The following is a 15,452-nucleotide window of genomic DNA, read 5'->3' on the forward strand; positions in this document are numbered from 1 at the left end:
CGAGCCCCGGGATTGAGCGAGTCCCACGTCGGGCTCCCTGCATGGAGCCTGCCTCTCCCTCTGCCTGTGTCTCTGCCCCTCTCTCTCTATGTCTATCATAAATAAATAAAATCTTAAAAAAAAATGAAGGCAGAGGCCACACTGGCTTTCCTTGGCTGCGGGCAGCCAGCGCTCAACAAATACTGCATTGAACCCCATGCCCTTGTCATCCTGAAACACATCAGAGGAGGCAATGATGTAGCCCAAACAGACCCTCAGTATCAGAGCGGAACGCTGAGCAGGGGCTGGACTGTAGGACAGTGTTCGTGCCAGGCAGCTTCATGTTCTCCGGCCCCTCATCTTCACTGGTTTAATTGAGAATCTATGTCTGGGTTTAATCCTAACTCAAGCTGATTCATTTGGCTCTATTATTTCAGGTTCACAGTTGATTGGGGGAGGAGGGGGGATATATATATATATATATTTTTTTTTTCTTCTTTAAGTGTATATACAGGGATGCCTGGGTGGCTCAGCAGTTGAGCATCTGTCTTTGGCTCAGGGCGTGATCCTTGAGTCCTGGGATCGAGTCCCACATCGGGCTCCCTGCGTGGAGCCTGCTTCTCCCTCTTCCTGTCTCTGCCTCTCTCTCTGTGTCTCTCATGAATAAATAAATAAATTCTTTTTTTTTTAAAGTATAGATACAGGCATAGCCCAAGATTTAGCCAGTGAGTTAACTTCATTCTAGGTTAAGTTCATCCTAGCAAGCCATCTGTTTAAACTCAGCTTCAAAAATAGAAACCTTAACACCACCAACAACAAAACGGGGCACCTGGGTGGCTCGGTGGGTTAAGCGACCCTCCGACTGTTGATTTTGGCTCAGGTCATCTCAGGGTGGTGAGATGGAGCCCTCTGTTGAGCTCCACACTCCAGCGAACACTGCTTGAGATTCTCTCCCTCCTTCCTGCCCCTCCCACCACACCTGCATCCGTGCTCTTGGTCTCTCAAATAATTTAAAAAAAAAAAAAATTCTGGGATGCCTGGGTGGCTCAGCAATTGAGCGTCTGCCTCCGGCTCAGGGCATGATTCTGGGGTCCTGGGATGGAGTCCCACATCAGGCTCCCTGCATAGAGCCTGTGTCTCTGTCTCTCTCTCTCTGTCTCTCTCTCTCTCTCTCATGAATAAATAAATAAATAAATAAAATATTTTTAAAAATATTTTAAAAAATAATAAAATCTTTAAAAAAAAATCTAAACATGTTCCATCAGCAGATGACGATAGGAATGCCTCTCAAAAAAAAAAAAAAAAAAAAAAGGAATGCCTCTCAAAGCGACCTTCCCACGTCCCAGGTCCCCGTCTCCACCCCTCTCTCTTCCGTAGAGTCTTTAAGCAGGTTCTAACCGGGTTATTTTCATCTGAACGGAGGAAGGGGTTTGATTCAAGAGCACTAGTCAAACGGGAGTCTGCAAGCTGTGGGGCAGGAGGTTGGATGGGAGGATGTTATGACAGAGGGCGGGGAGACAAAGAGAACTTGCCAAGGGCCTCCCTGGCCTGTCCCCGCCTATAAGGGAGCAGGACTGGAATGGGAGAAATGAGCTGGGCCCCAAGCGAAGCTCGAGAGGTGGTCCACCGAGGTCCGAGGCGGTGGAGAGCGACGCAAAGGGAAACAGGGCTAAGCCGGTTTTGCACAACCACTACCTGTGCGACAGCAGGCCTGGCACCTGGTCCGTGACGGCTCGCGTCTTCCCGGGCCTGAAGATGACGGTCATGCTGGACGATAATACCAGCTCTTGCAGAAGCACCTGTTATTTAAAAACACAGCAGCCTTCTGAGCGTGGATCCTCTTAAATGACAGTCCCCTCGGATCCGCTGCATTCCTCGATGGCTTTGCACGTATCACTCAAACAAGTGTCTGGAAACAGCAGAGTGGCTCTGCGCTGTCGACCTTCAAAACAGAACCGCCAGTTATTTCACTGGCAAAAGATGGGTTTATTTGGGAAGAGCAAAGACTTGCAAAGCGCGAGGACCCAACCATAGCAAAACCGGAGGCACCACTGCGGAGCAAAGGAGAGGTACGGGCTTTTATAGGGGGAAGGGGATGTGGAAGGCTGTTACGAGCAAGCCCATTGGAGCAAACTGGGGGTGGGAAGTATAGTGGCTTCTCATTGGCTGAGCTGTGCCGGCCTCTCATTGGCTGGGCTGTTGCTGGCAGGAGAGAAAGTAAGCCTTTCTTCCTCCAATCCGGATGGTCAAGTAGCATCCCTGCACCAGGTCCTCTGCTGTGGGATTTGCCATTGACGAGGAGGGGTTCGTGGGGAGGGCGAGAGCACCCCGCGGGACCTCCTGACTCCTGATTCTAGCGTGGTTTCCCTTTATTAATTTTCACGGCACGTAAATGAGAGTGATTTGCTGTCTGGGCGGCAGTGGTAAAGGGATGGAAGCCGAGAGGCCGTGGGAGACTGGTGGCTAGGAAGGGCACAAAAGCCAATTATTTGACTGTCTCTGGTGGTGGGTGACCTAGGTCTTTTAAAAAACAAGATGTAGGAGAGGCCTAAGTGGCTCAGTCGGTAGAGCCTGACACTTGGTTCCCCCCAGATCATGATCTGAGGTCTTGGGATCCAGCCTGGACTCAGGTAGGTTCTGTGCTCAGCATGGGGGGCTGCTGGAGATTGTCTCCCACCCACCCCCCCACCCCCGCCCATCCCCTGGCTCACGCTGGCACATTCTCTCTCTCAAATAAATAAAATATTTAAAACAGGGAGATGAATATCTGCATCGATTGCTATATATTCAGGGCAATCACACACATGCACATGTGAGTTCTCCTGAAGTCGTAATGTAAACTTCCTCCACCCACTCCCATCAAGTTTTCTTCATTTAGAAGGTTGCTTGGGGTTTCAGTGTGGGAGGTGAGGGAAGGAGTGGTGAATGGCTCAGGGCAGGCAGTGACGGAGGAGCTGGCAATAACTGCATGATGCGGAGCTGGAACATTCCAGAGACCCAAAACTTCCCAGAAACCTTGGCCCTGGCTTTCAGGGACAGGGACAGAAGAGAAATGCACAGGGGCACGTCTCACCAGCATTCCAGGCTGAGGTCTGGGGTCCAGCCCAGGACTGCAAGGCTTAGGGACAGCAGGCTGCGTGCATGCAGCCCCCTGGTCACATCCACTGAGCCGCTGAGCCCTCACGCCCACTGGCCTCAGTCACTGCTCCTCCTGCCCAAACACCACAAAGGAGACAAGAATTGGCTCTTTTGTTGTTGTTCAGTCTTTATTTACAGCAAAGTACATAGTATGTGGTCATTTTTGTAGCTACTAACAATAAAGGCAGGGTGGTAGAAAGAAAAGGAGAAGAGCAAGCATCTGAAAGAAAGAAAGAAAGAAAGAAAGAAAGAAAGAAAGAAAGAAAGAAAGAAAGCCTACGTCTCTATTTAGCTACTCACCCTGTTCCTGAGGCAGGGCCAGCTAGGCCCTCACCGCCTCTTAGAGCAGCAAGGAAGCTGAACTGGAACACCAGCCACCTGGCCTAGTAAGGAGGGCAGCACGGGGCCCCAAGACAAAAGATCAAAGGGGACTCTGAACTCCACACCGACCCCAGTGCTCTCCCCAGCCTGTCCTCTGCCTTGTACTGCACACCAGGCCTGTTCCCCCCACCCCACCCCACCCTGAGGTAGGTTGAAAGGCAGTTAGGGAAATCCAGGCAGTCCTTCCCAGAAGCACAGCCCTGCAATCCAGAACCTGCCCTACCTAGCCTGCCTAACCCAGCATGGGTCCCTGGTGCTGGACTCACTGACAAGCAGGGGTGAGACTCCAGAGCAGAAGAAAACGCTGCCCTTCCCTCTGCCAGCCTTTAGGTGTTAGCACAGATCAAGGGTGCTGAACAAGGACAGCAAATGTGATACACAAACTGACTGGGCTCCCGTCCCTCTTGCTTCCCAACCGCTCTGAGGAGCCTCCAGCCTGACCTAGTGGCCTAACGAGAGACTGGCAATCTGCCCTGGGCACAGAGACAAGTGTTCGCTGCCGAGCCCAAGAGAGGGAGGGCAGCAGCATCCACGTGACCACTGGGCAGCCAAGACCAGAGCAAGTTGTCGCCGGAATCGTTGGCTCTGGAGGATGAACTGGAGACCTTCCCTGGTGACCTCCTCTGGCCTGTTCTTCAGGGATCCCCTTGTCTAACCGCCTCGAGGGTCCATCCTATTCACTGCAAACCAAATTCACCTCCTCGGGTCCAAACACTTGCGGGCTCCTCATACAGACTCCAACAGTCTCTCTGCCCCTACTGGCCTCAGGCTGCCCAAGAAAAAGAAACCCGGGTCAGCACAAGTTCCATTAGCATGAAAGAGTTATGAGGTCAGGCCTTCCCAGGACACAAAGCTTGGATGCTTGTTCCCCAAAACACTTGGTCTGTGGGTCATGCCTGGGCCGGGGTGTGGGGTGTGGGGGAGAAGCAAGCACCATTGGGCAGCTTTGAAGCCACAGGACTCCCATGCACACGTGGCCAACATTACCCCATCCAGCTTGTCGGTACCTCCCCCCTGGACCACAGAGGGGACCCAGAGCACTCAGGTCATGGTTTCTGGCCTAGGGTCATGGTGTCTGGTCTAAGGAGCCTACCCTTGACTCTCCAGTGGAACCAGAGATCTAGTGACTCTCAAAATACCAAGACTAGGATTTGTCATATAGAAAGCTCAAGTTCAGAGAGTTAGCTGAATGCTGGGGTGGCCACACGGGGGCAGAGCTGCTCATCCCTTCCTTGCTCCAGACACAGTGTATCACAGAACCGAGGGAGTTGCCGGCGCTGCCCAGTAGGCACAGCCCGGTGCCCCAAGCCAAGCCACCAAGAATCATGGGTGATGGTTTTCCCCGGAGGCCAGGCAGCCCTTGAGCCATTTCCCAGCGAGGACTGGGCTACTCAGAGACACTGGAGGCTTGGTCCCAACACCACAGGTAGATGAGGAAGCAGCTAAGGACGTCAAGGCTCAGAGATGAGAAGACTCCATCTTCCAAGGCAGTGGGACAGACAGCCAAGGCACTAAATGGTTTGGCACCTGGGAGCTTCAAGTACAGTCGAATGAGCTACCCACCGAAAGGCCAAGGCTCCCCCAGACGGGGGTGGGCTGCCCCTGAGCACAGGGAGGCCCCAGCAAGGCCACAGGCCTTGGGTCCTCAGGATCTTAACCCAAGCCTGCCACCCGCCCTTCATCTTAGAACCATACAGGGCACGACGACAAAGAGAATACTGGTTCTGAAACATTCCAGAACGTATTCAACCCGGTGAGCTGACCGGCCTTAGATGGAGGCACCTCGGGAGCCTCCCCGTGCTCCGAGCGGGCAGCGGCTGCTACAGGGAGCTCCCTGCAGAGCCCGCAGCCGTCTCCTGAAAGTCTCGGGTGGGGGAGGCTCTGCAGGGGAGGAGGTTTGACTTTTTGAAACAGTTAAACAGAGTGAGAGCCAAATGGAGTCCAGAAAAGGGGGACCAAAGGTGGAGGTCACTAGGTCAGAGGGACAGTTCAGTGTGACTCGAGAGTAGCAGTGTCAGGTTTTCCTGAAAGGCTCCAGTGGGCTAGGAAAGCAATGGAGGGAGAAGATTCCCCAAAACGTTTCGGGTGCCGGCAGCCGCCGTGGGGCAGCTGCCAGCCTGGCCTGGAGGGCACAGACATGGTCAACCAAGAAATGAAAGCCTCTGGCTCGCCTGCAGTTAAAAGCGGAGGCTTGAAGACCCTAGCGTCATACCTGCAAGGGCTCGCCTGGTCCCACCTCCTCCCCCAAGGATCTGCAGGCATCTGTACCTCTCCCGGAGAGGGAGCCCTCAGGACAGGTGGGTGTCTCTAACCCCGTAACTATGGTCTATGGCAGCCTGCCGGGCCGCTGCTAGGGACCATCCGGCCGCCAGTCCCTGCGTCTGGGCGAACAGAAACTCGCACTCACTCCCCACACGGGCAGGGCCCTCGCCACCCTGTGAAGGGTGGTCGCCAGCCGTCCTTCTGCCAGCAGAAGTCCCCAGCCAAAGCCCAGAAGCCCAGACTCCGGAGGCCACCTGCAGAGCAAGGCCCAAGGACTCTGCTGGAGGACTTCCCTGGGAGGCAGGGGGAGCCAGCGTTTCCTCGGACACCATGGCAGGTCCCATTCTACTCTCTCCTTCCCCATCTTACTGGGAAACGAGCCCATTAGATAGATCCCTGTCGGGGAAGGAGGGAGAGGCAGCTCTGGCTTCTGGAGACGCTGAGAAGTGGACGGAGGGAGGGAGGGGCGGGAGCGACCCGGGCAGCCAGAGGTGGGGCAGCGGGCAAGGAGAAAACACAGAAGACTTGTTCTCCTCAGTGGGCCTCTTCCCTGAGTTTGATTTTTGAGCTGAGGTCTTGCCTAATTTCAACTCAAAAAAATTAAAACAATTAAAAAAGGAGAAGAAGAAGAAAAGCAGAGAAAAGAAAAGGAAAAAGGAAAGAGTATCTCTTGTCAACACACCATTAAGTTCCAGCTCCAAGAAGGTGGCATCTGGCAGGGGAGGGGCAACCCAAGGCTCCCAACTCCACCATCCTCCAGCTGCAGAGACTACAGCCGTGAGATGCGCCTCCTTCCTCCGCTGCCCGCCTCCCCCTACACCCCTGCCTGAGCCTGAGCCCCATCCCACTCCACTCCCGGAACACGGCAGCAACGGCCTCTCGGTGAGACTCCAGCTCGAGTCCCACACACTCAAATACAGGCCCTCCTGCACAATACTTACAGCAAACAGCTTTACAGTATTTGTACATTTACACAAAAATAGATCCTTTTATATATATATATGTATGTATTTATAACTGGTTACACGTTGGATTCATAATTAGGCATCACCAGTAGTAGTTGGCACAGTTTGTCATTTAAGCTCAGGGTCAAATTCGATTTCGTTTCGCCGCTCCAAAGCAAAAAAAAAAAAAAAAAAAAAAGGAAAAACAAAGGCATGTCATCTCCATGGTGTTTTCTTAAATACAGCAAATGTCATAGGAAACCACATGTACGGATGAACAGAGCCTCTTGATCCCTCCTCCTGTCTCTTGAAGGTAGGGGCCGGGTCTGAAGGAGACAGGGGTCAATGTGGCCGGCTGCTGGACTCCGACGACTGCCTCTTGCGTGAAGGGATGTAGCCGTTGAGATAGCCATTGGTCTGCCGTTTGGAGAGCCCTCCGTTCAGGATGTCCTGAATGTGCTGCACAATGAGGTTGATGGCCACTGTGGGGCAGATAGTGGCCGCGTTAGGGATGGTGCAGAGAGGGGACCAGCCTTCCACCAGGGGACCCATCAGCACTGCCCCCCCAAGTCCCAAGTAGACTGACCCCTGCAGAAGAAGGCTCTTTCCTCCAAGGAAAATGTGATATGGGGCTCTCTGTTCTCAGCATTAGAAATATAAAGTATACGGTCTGCTTGAGATTCTCTCTAGCTCTAAAATTAATAGATTAATGAAATCTTTTTTAAAAAATTAAAAAAAGAAGACACCGTGAAATATATTCATCGTTACGATGGACACCAAATGGTTCAGCCAAAAAAAATAACTGTTTAAGCGGAGGAATGTTGAAATTTATTAAAAGGAGAATGAGAAATCCAGAAGTACCCCTACTTCTCAGACCAGCCAAAACCTATAAATAGATAAATAAACGCAACCAGCTCCCTTTCAGAAGGGCTACCTTGATGGCAGGTCATTCTAAATCAAGATGAAAAGGTACTTTTGCTAAAGGGTGGCCTTGGATGTAAGGCCTCTGAGGGTCACTGCTGGGAGTGACAGCCAAGGACAATCTCCAGCCCTCTGCTTTCTGCTGGAGAAGCACGAGTTCCTGTTTGTCACTATGCATGTATGCAGGGGGGCCTCTCCCCAAGGCCAAACATGTAGGCAGAAATTCCTTTCTGGCCCCCAAGAGCAGACCAACAGTGGTTTAGCCACTGTCCATGGAGCCTAGTTTGGTCACCACATCCTGCCCCAAGTATGACTGACAGAGGGTAGAAGTCATGCCCCATGGGATGACCCCCCACCAGGACTCACCGAGGTTATCTACACCTCTCGGAATGATCACATCAGCGTATTTCTTGGTCTGTGGAGAAAGATAGTCACAAGGCATTAAAGAGGAGTTCCAGAGAAAGCAGCCCAAGCCCCTGTTGAAGGGTTATGGGGAGAGGGGTCAGCCTTCCTACCACTGACCCCAGAGAGCGGCAGCTTGAGGCTGCGAGCATAGTATTTTTTACCCCCTTTATCTAAATTACAATAAATCAGTCTCTTGATTTTTCATTATTAATGTTTTAATACTGTTCAAGCTCTGGCCTGCACAGAGAACGTGGTCTTTCAAACCCAACTCATAACTGCGCCCTCCCTACTAAGAAAAATGTGAATTAGAAAAACCCAAATTTAAAAGGGATGTGGTTCACCTTGGACTTCTACACACAGTCTGAAAGGTGACACCACTGATCCTAAAGCAAGGGTAAAGGGGATCCCTGGGTGGCTCAGCGGTTTAGCGCCTGCCTTCGGTGCAGAGCATGATCCTGGAGTCCTGGGATCGAGTCCCACAGTCGGGCTCCCTGCATGGAGCCTGCTTCTCCCTCTGCCTGTGTCTCTGCCTCTCTCTCTCTCTCTCTCTCTCTCATGAATAAATAAAATCTTTTAAAAATAAGCAAGCAAGTAAGTAAGTAAGTAAATAAATAAATGGTAAACAAACCCAGGAAAGACGACCCCCACTGATGACCATTTTCATCAGCTCTGGGATCCCACTTTAAAACAAAAACAAAAGCCACAATTAGATACATTCCCTTTTGTGTTTTCTTATTTTACTGAGATTTTTGTGGACGAGTTTACAAATAACTGTGTTCTGGTGTATGACCCACATTTAGAAGGAGACCAAATAAAAACGTGGGCATCTTCTATACCAAAACCATTCAAATGTAGCTGTGTCAGGCCCAAATCCAACCTGAACCAGGCAGACTGTTGATCAGATCCAAACTCCTGGCTTATGCAGGGGTGACCTGATCTTCCCCGAGCACAGAGGGGCTGGACTGTGGGGACAAGGAGAAAGCACCCAGAAAATATGCAGAATTCTAAACTCCGTGATAATTAAGTTAAACAGCAGAGAATTGGCAGTTAACGCTCATTTATGCCCAATCATAAGTTTACCTAAGTTCAAAAGAGCAGGAGAAGATAGATAGATGGAAGGATAGAATTTCCTGGCTCTTCAGCTATCCTCTGCCCTCTGCCCAGAAACCTAATCCTGTGACCCAGAGCTCTCCAGGGGAATGAGCAGGGCATCGGCGTGATTCAGGCTGACTCAGAAAGTCCACCTGTCCCCGATCGGAAACAAAAGTCTGGTCTGGTTTGACGCAAAACCTACTCACAGACTTGAAGGAACACACAGTTTGAGATCAAACTTTTCCAGGAGAAAGCAAGACGTTAATTACAATGAGAACCCGAGAAATCCCCACGCCTCGATGCCCTAGGATTCCAGTTCCCCAGAAGAGATCGCCCAAGCTCGGGCTAAGTCCCCATGTCTCCCTGCTTTCTCTCAGAGCTGAATTATAAATCGTTAGGGAGTCGACCTGGTGAAGACACACACACGACACGGGTGCAGGCGTCTCCTGAGTTAAACACTTCTTCTCAGACGACATCATCTCCTTCTTCCTCTACCAGTCCCCCGTCCCCCACTCCACACCCTGGTGGCCCTCCCTCAACATTCACCTGCCTGTCCCCACGAAGCTCAGAGTTTTTCCTGTGCTGAGGGATGATTCGCTGAAAGCTAAAAATTCCCCATATCCCCAACCTTCCTTCCCCGAAAGCCACCTCCCCAGAGAGTTCCTAGCTGCCACTGGAGGAAGAAGGAGTCTGTGCCAGGGCAGAGGTATGGAAGCTTATTCCAGCATGGCAGGACGCTTCCCATATGGGAACTTACACAGGGCCCAAAGACAAGCTCAAAGGGGGGCTCCACGCGGTGGCGGAAGAGGTTCAGAAGCCCTCTGCACGCACCAATACTGCAACCATCACAGACCTTTGGAAGACCCAGATGGCTGAGCCTCTGCTTAGAGATGGCGACGGTCACAGCTTGAGCCCACCAAGCAAGGGGCGCAGAGCTCGCTGGAGTCAGACAGCAGGCCCCCCGAGGGACCACTCTGCCAGAGATGATGGCCTACAGCTCCTAGAGAACACCCTGGGCAGCACACAAAGCCCCAAAGTCCGCCCTTCCTTGGGACTAGAGGTCAGAGGATCCCTCGGAGAGGAATGAAATCCAGGCTGGGGGGGGCTCCATCAACTTATATACCTTTATTTGTACGGTTTAAGTTTTAAATTCTAAATTCAACAAAAAACAAAACCAAGGACACAACTCACTGGCAAGCAGAATTCCTCAAAGGCAGGCTTGACGAACGTAATGTACTGGGATAAAATCTGCTCAAGGTCCCTCCCTCTTTCGCTGATGTCCCTTAATACTATAAGAAAAGGAAAAACAAGAATCAAGAAAATGGTGCATGAGCCAACACGTGTCCGCCTTCCGTGAGGCAGACCCGGCTCACATGGACGCCACAATTACTCTGGATGGATGATTCACAAGCCGGATTCCTGAGAGACTTGACCAAGAGCAGGTCAGCAGCAGCTTCAAGAAAAACATGTTACATTTTTATGGCTATAGTCAAATTTGGCTCTGACCAAACGATCTCTGTCTGGCCTAAGCCAAGAGTCTCCTGGCTTCCAGCAGCATTTGACCCAAATAAAATGTCAGTGTGACACAACGTAAAAAGCAGGACATTCCTGCAGAGCTTGGAACGGGAAATAGACGGGGCCCAGAGAGGCAGTGGGGCTCCCTGGCAAAGGGCCCCCTGCTCACCTGGGTGCCGCCTCTTGCACTTACTTACCTGTGTGCAGTCCACTGACCTACTGCCGATGTGCCACCTGATTGCGCCTGGCTCCCCCCCACATTTCAGCCCCTACGGGGTTGGAGGGCAGGCAGAGGGTCCAGCTGTGGTCAGCCATTCCTGCTAACCCCAAGCACAGAGGATTGCGAGCAGAACACCACTTAGGTGAAAGATGACCACACCACGGTGTTGGAAACGGTGAGCTGGAGGTGTAGGACCACCTGGACGGGTCCACACTCACCATCTTCCACCTTCTTCCTCTGGGGCAGTGGTTCAGGGGCTTGCATCAAACACCTTGATTATTTTAATAGAGCCTCTTGTCAAACAAAACAAAACACAAAAACAGAAAAGGGTCTGACCACCACTGAAGGGACTGGAGTCCTGGCTCAGCCACTCTACACTAACTGCCCTGAGCCTCAGTTTCTCCCCCAAACTCGGTAGTGAGAGTTTGGGAGGAGATTCTCTCAGTCAAAACACCCCTCCCTACAGATGTTTTGTGAACCTTAGTACCACAGCTGCTCAATCTTCCACCTCCCACCCCAAGGGGGAACCCTGTCCATCAACAACCACTCGGGAAGGCCCCTGGGCTCCTCGAGACCATAGGTTCCGGCATCAGCGTGGGAGGAAACTCACTGCAAACAAACCGAGGAATGCCTGTGGGTGAATTTCTGGAAAGCCGTGTCTCTAGGTGATTCTGTGCTTCACGTGCGCGTGCACCTGTGCAGGCAGGGGCAGGAAGGAGGGAGGTGCCTGTGATTAGGACTCGGGCTGGCAGGGACCTGGGAGCTCAGACGACTAGAAGACTGTCAGGAAGACCACATTCCAGAGGGTCGGGTGACAGTGCCTCAGCAGTGACTCCTCTAGCAGCTCCTCAATCTACAGGGAGATTGCTCTGATGAACCTGGGTCATTAGAGCGTTGGCTGGTCGCTGATCAAGGGTCAGGACTTGCCTCGCGGCCCAGGCTAGCGGCGGTGCCTCCCTGAGCCAGGAGATGGTGTTCTCGGGCATTCTGAGGCGGGGCCCGGTGGCTGGGCCAGGGAGACGTAGCCAAGGAGGCCGAAGAGCCGCCACGTGGCTCAGCCCCACAGGCCTCCAGGGCCCTTGGCACGCCGGCCACCGAGCTCCCCTTGGCCAAAACACACAGCCAGTGTGGCCTCCAATTCTTCACGTCTCCAGATAAAGTACAAAGCAAAAAAAAAGGAAGCCAGGGCAAAGGGTATCAGGGCCAGGGAAAAAAACAAACACACGCCCGCCCGCACTTAGGCAGCCTTTCCTTAGAAGTCCTGCAGAGGCCTGATGTGCTTGTTTCACAGGACACGTTTTCACACAAGTGCTGATGGCTCTGGCAGCACGGGAACCTTTGTCCAGCACGCACACACGGGCACAACGGCCTCTCACGTAGCTCTGCTACTGCCCTGAGCCCAGGCCCGTGGCTCCCTGGTGACCCGCAGACCTGAGAGCTTCACCTGCCACGCCACCGCGGAGGGGAGAGTCACACGGAGTCGGCTCTGGGGGCCCACGGCGACCCCTGGGGCCACCACGGAGAGCACGGCAGGCAGAACGGAGCTGGATTTGAATCCTGACCCCTCCCTCTTACCTCTGTGACCTTAGACAGGTTATTCGACCTCTGCGAATCTCATTTTCCTTAACTGTAAAACAGAGACACGATACAGAGACTTCCTCATAAGGTCAGGAAAACAGGGAGACGTACAGAAAACCTCAGTACTGTGGCTGGTGCATCGTGCGCATTCATCAACCTGAGCTCCCACCACAGGTTACGGTGTAACAGAATCTGGGAAGCTTCTAGGGAGCGATGGCTCCCTGACAGAGCAGACCCCTGGGAGGGCAGCATCGGTGTGCTCAGGTCGGCTCAGGTGAGCTCAGGTGGGCTTAGGGGGCAGGTCAGACCCAGCTGAGAGCTGGGGGAGGGGGGAGGTCCTGTGGCGCTCCAACATGTGGGAAGACACAGGGGAGAGGGAGAAACAGGACAGAGAGGAGCCTCCCACAGTTTCTACCCCAGAAAAGGAAACAGGAAATGGGTGAGAATGCTGCCTAGATGCTTGGAATGTGCAAAAGCAAAAGGCATCACCCACCTCTGCTCCCCAAGAGGCTTCCACCAAGTCATCACGTTCAGCACCCAGAGACCCCCTCCTGAGCTGGGTCGGGACAGCACAAGGCCAGCCAGGTCACTGCTCCCCAGTCTCCCCAGTGCCCCGCTCCTCAGGCCGAGTCAGGAAACAGAGCCAAGCCAAGGACTGACTCAACAGGGTCTTGGCACAACCCGGGAACTCCAGGGACTCGAAACCCTGGTCATCACTCTGACTCGGCACATTTGCTCGGAAAGGAAAGGCCCGTTCCGAAGAGGGGGTAAAGGGCAGGAAACAACCTGTCTGCCCACCTTCCCAGCTTGGCTTCCATGGCCGCCCTTCCAAAGCCACCAGGGCTCCTCTGGTCAGCCAAAGCCAAGGACGAGATCTAGAAGGACCCGGACTAAATTACAATTCCTCCATGGCTCAGTCGATTGATTCACTTTGAAAACTAGTCAAGGAAATGTGTTGCCGTAGTGAACACAACAGACTGGCTGTCCCAAGGTCCACTGCAGCCCTGACGCTGTGGGAACGCGACACAGAACTAGAGCAGGGGAGAGGGCAGGTGTCAGCCCTCCGTGGCCCCCTCAATTCTTCCCAGCCCCTGAATTTGAGGGCGGGTTAGAGTACATAACACACACGGAGGGACGGTGAAAGCTGGAAGAAGCCAATACCCCCGCAGTACGAGGGGTTCCCAGGGGATGGAGGTCAGTCTTTCCAAGGCTGCATGGCCCCACACGGAGGAGTCCTGGAATCCTGGCCCCGCGGGTCACAGGCCCAGGAAGCAGGACATGCGGTGGGGGTAAAAGCGGGACCCCAACCAAGTCTGCAGGAACTTCTTCTGCCCAGCGGCTGCTCCTGACGAACCCACCCTCCCTTCCCACAAAGCACATGCCAGGCATGGTTTTTGTCCTACGTGGGCAGAGAATGAATTTGTAGAAACAGCATGTGGAGAGGCCCTGCCAAGTCCACCACGAAAGGGACTCGCCAGCAGGTGACACGAGAAGACAGAAGGTCTGCGAGGAAAAGCGGCAGCCTCCCCGGGAGCAGCGGGGATGCGGGGGTGATAGGACCGACCCAGAGAAACCCCACAGGGAGCCGCCGTCACCTCATGTCTCCCCCCCACCGCCCCTCCGGGTTTTGCACAAGGATCCCGGGACAAGGGAGCAAGAGGGGGATCTTCTGTGTCATCGGCGCCATGATGATCTGTTTGAATCACAGGCCAAGAGAGTCTGATTTCCAAGGACCCTGAATCCTATAGTTCTCGAGCCTGGTTCTCACCTCCTGCACCTCGGCTCACGTGCCCTCCTCCCTCAAACATGACTATACCGCGACGATGCCATCAGCCCCGCGTCCCAGCTCCTGAGGACGTGGTGACCCCCCAAAGCTTCTGACCAGTCCTGGAGGGAAACTCAGGAAAACAGAAGGTCCACTATCTCAGGCAAAGCAGGCTTCTGATCCGACACGCAGACTGTTACCAACCAACGCCAGGCATTTTTCCTGCGTTTGCCCCTCATCCTCACGATCCAGGGATACAGGTCGGTACCGAATCAACCCATGGGATTATCCCTATTTGTCAGGTACAAAGAGGTTACAACATAACCTGCCCGAGGTCACCATATCTCTACTAGATGGTGAAATCAGGATTTAAGTCCAGTACATGGGACTCCAGTCTTTTCACCCGGATGTATCGTGCTGCCTCCCTGATTTGGCAAAGTAATGGGGACACTGAGCAGATCAACCAAGGCGGGACCTGGGTTTGGGAACTAAGGTGATAAACCAGGCCCTGGCGCAGATGCGTGAGGGACGGGCAGGCTCAGGCCTTGACTATTAAAAAAGACCATGCAGCTCTTTCCTGGCCAAAGTCACGACCCTAAAAACAGGCCTGTCCCCTTCATATTACCCATTAAGAAACCCGAGCCTGGGACGTCACAGGAGTCCCAAGAGCCACCACCAAAGTCCCAAAGCTAGCTGGAGGCCGTGGACTAGAATATGGGCCTGCCACTCTCCTGTCGTCCATTGCGGAGTTCTATCCCTCCCCGACCCCACCTAGGAGCAGAAGTTGTCACCACAACTCACTTCTCATCAAGTGCCGACGCTACTCCTGGGAAGGACAAAACTCAGGGACTCATTCCTCTATATTCTGCTGGTTCTGTTTGTGAGTTCTTGCAAAGAGAGGGCTTAAGTGGATAAACCACAAATTTGTTTCATGAGCCGAGAAGAGAAATCATCACGGGCTTTGAGGTCAGAAGGGCTGGAACTTAAAAAATCCTGCCCATGATTTGCTCTGTGACTAGGAGCCACCCTTGTCACTTCCTGGGTCTCGTTCCTCTTCTGCGCGACGGGGATGTGCGACGGGGACTCGAAGTCTTGCTCACTTGCCTCCACTTCCTTTTCTCTCTTCCTCGCCCATACCCTGCCGTGGCCCCCACGGGGGAGTGGGAGGTGGGGGCTGTCATGTTCTGACTCTGCTCGTACCATCATGTCCCTCCCCAGCCCTCCCCGCCCTGCCCTGCCCCACTTGCTGCAG

The 15,452-nt window shown here is 53.3% G+C and overlaps 1 protein-coding gene across 1 annotated transcript in view; it reads right to left on the reverse strand.

Moving 5' to 3' along the window:
- Positions 1 to 3,226: 3,226 nt before the first annotated feature.
- Positions 3,227 to 15,452, reverse strand: part of UCK2 (uridine-cytidine kinase 2) — a 69,715-nt gene continuing 57,489 nt past the window's right edge. Inside the window, exons 5-7 of the mRNA XM_072759571.1 lie at positions 10,314 to 10,411; positions 7,992 to 8,040; positions 3,227 to 7,186 (exon numbers count right to left, since the gene is read on the reverse strand). Of these exons, the coding sequence (XP_072615672.1) occupies positions 7,047 to 7,186; positions 7,992 to 8,040; positions 10,314 to 10,411 (287 nt within the window). The 3' untranslated portion in view covers positions 3,227 to 7,046. The remainder of the gene's footprint in view (positions 7,187 to 7,991; positions 8,041 to 10,313; positions 10,412 to 15,452) is intronic.

Source organism: Vulpes vulpes, chromosome 5, assembly GCF_048418805.1.
Source record: "Vulpes vulpes isolate BD-2025 chromosome 5, VulVul3, whole genome shotgun sequence".
Classification (NCBI taxonomy): domain Eukaryota; kingdom Metazoa; phylum Chordata; class Mammalia; order Carnivora; family Canidae; genus Vulpes; species Vulpes vulpes.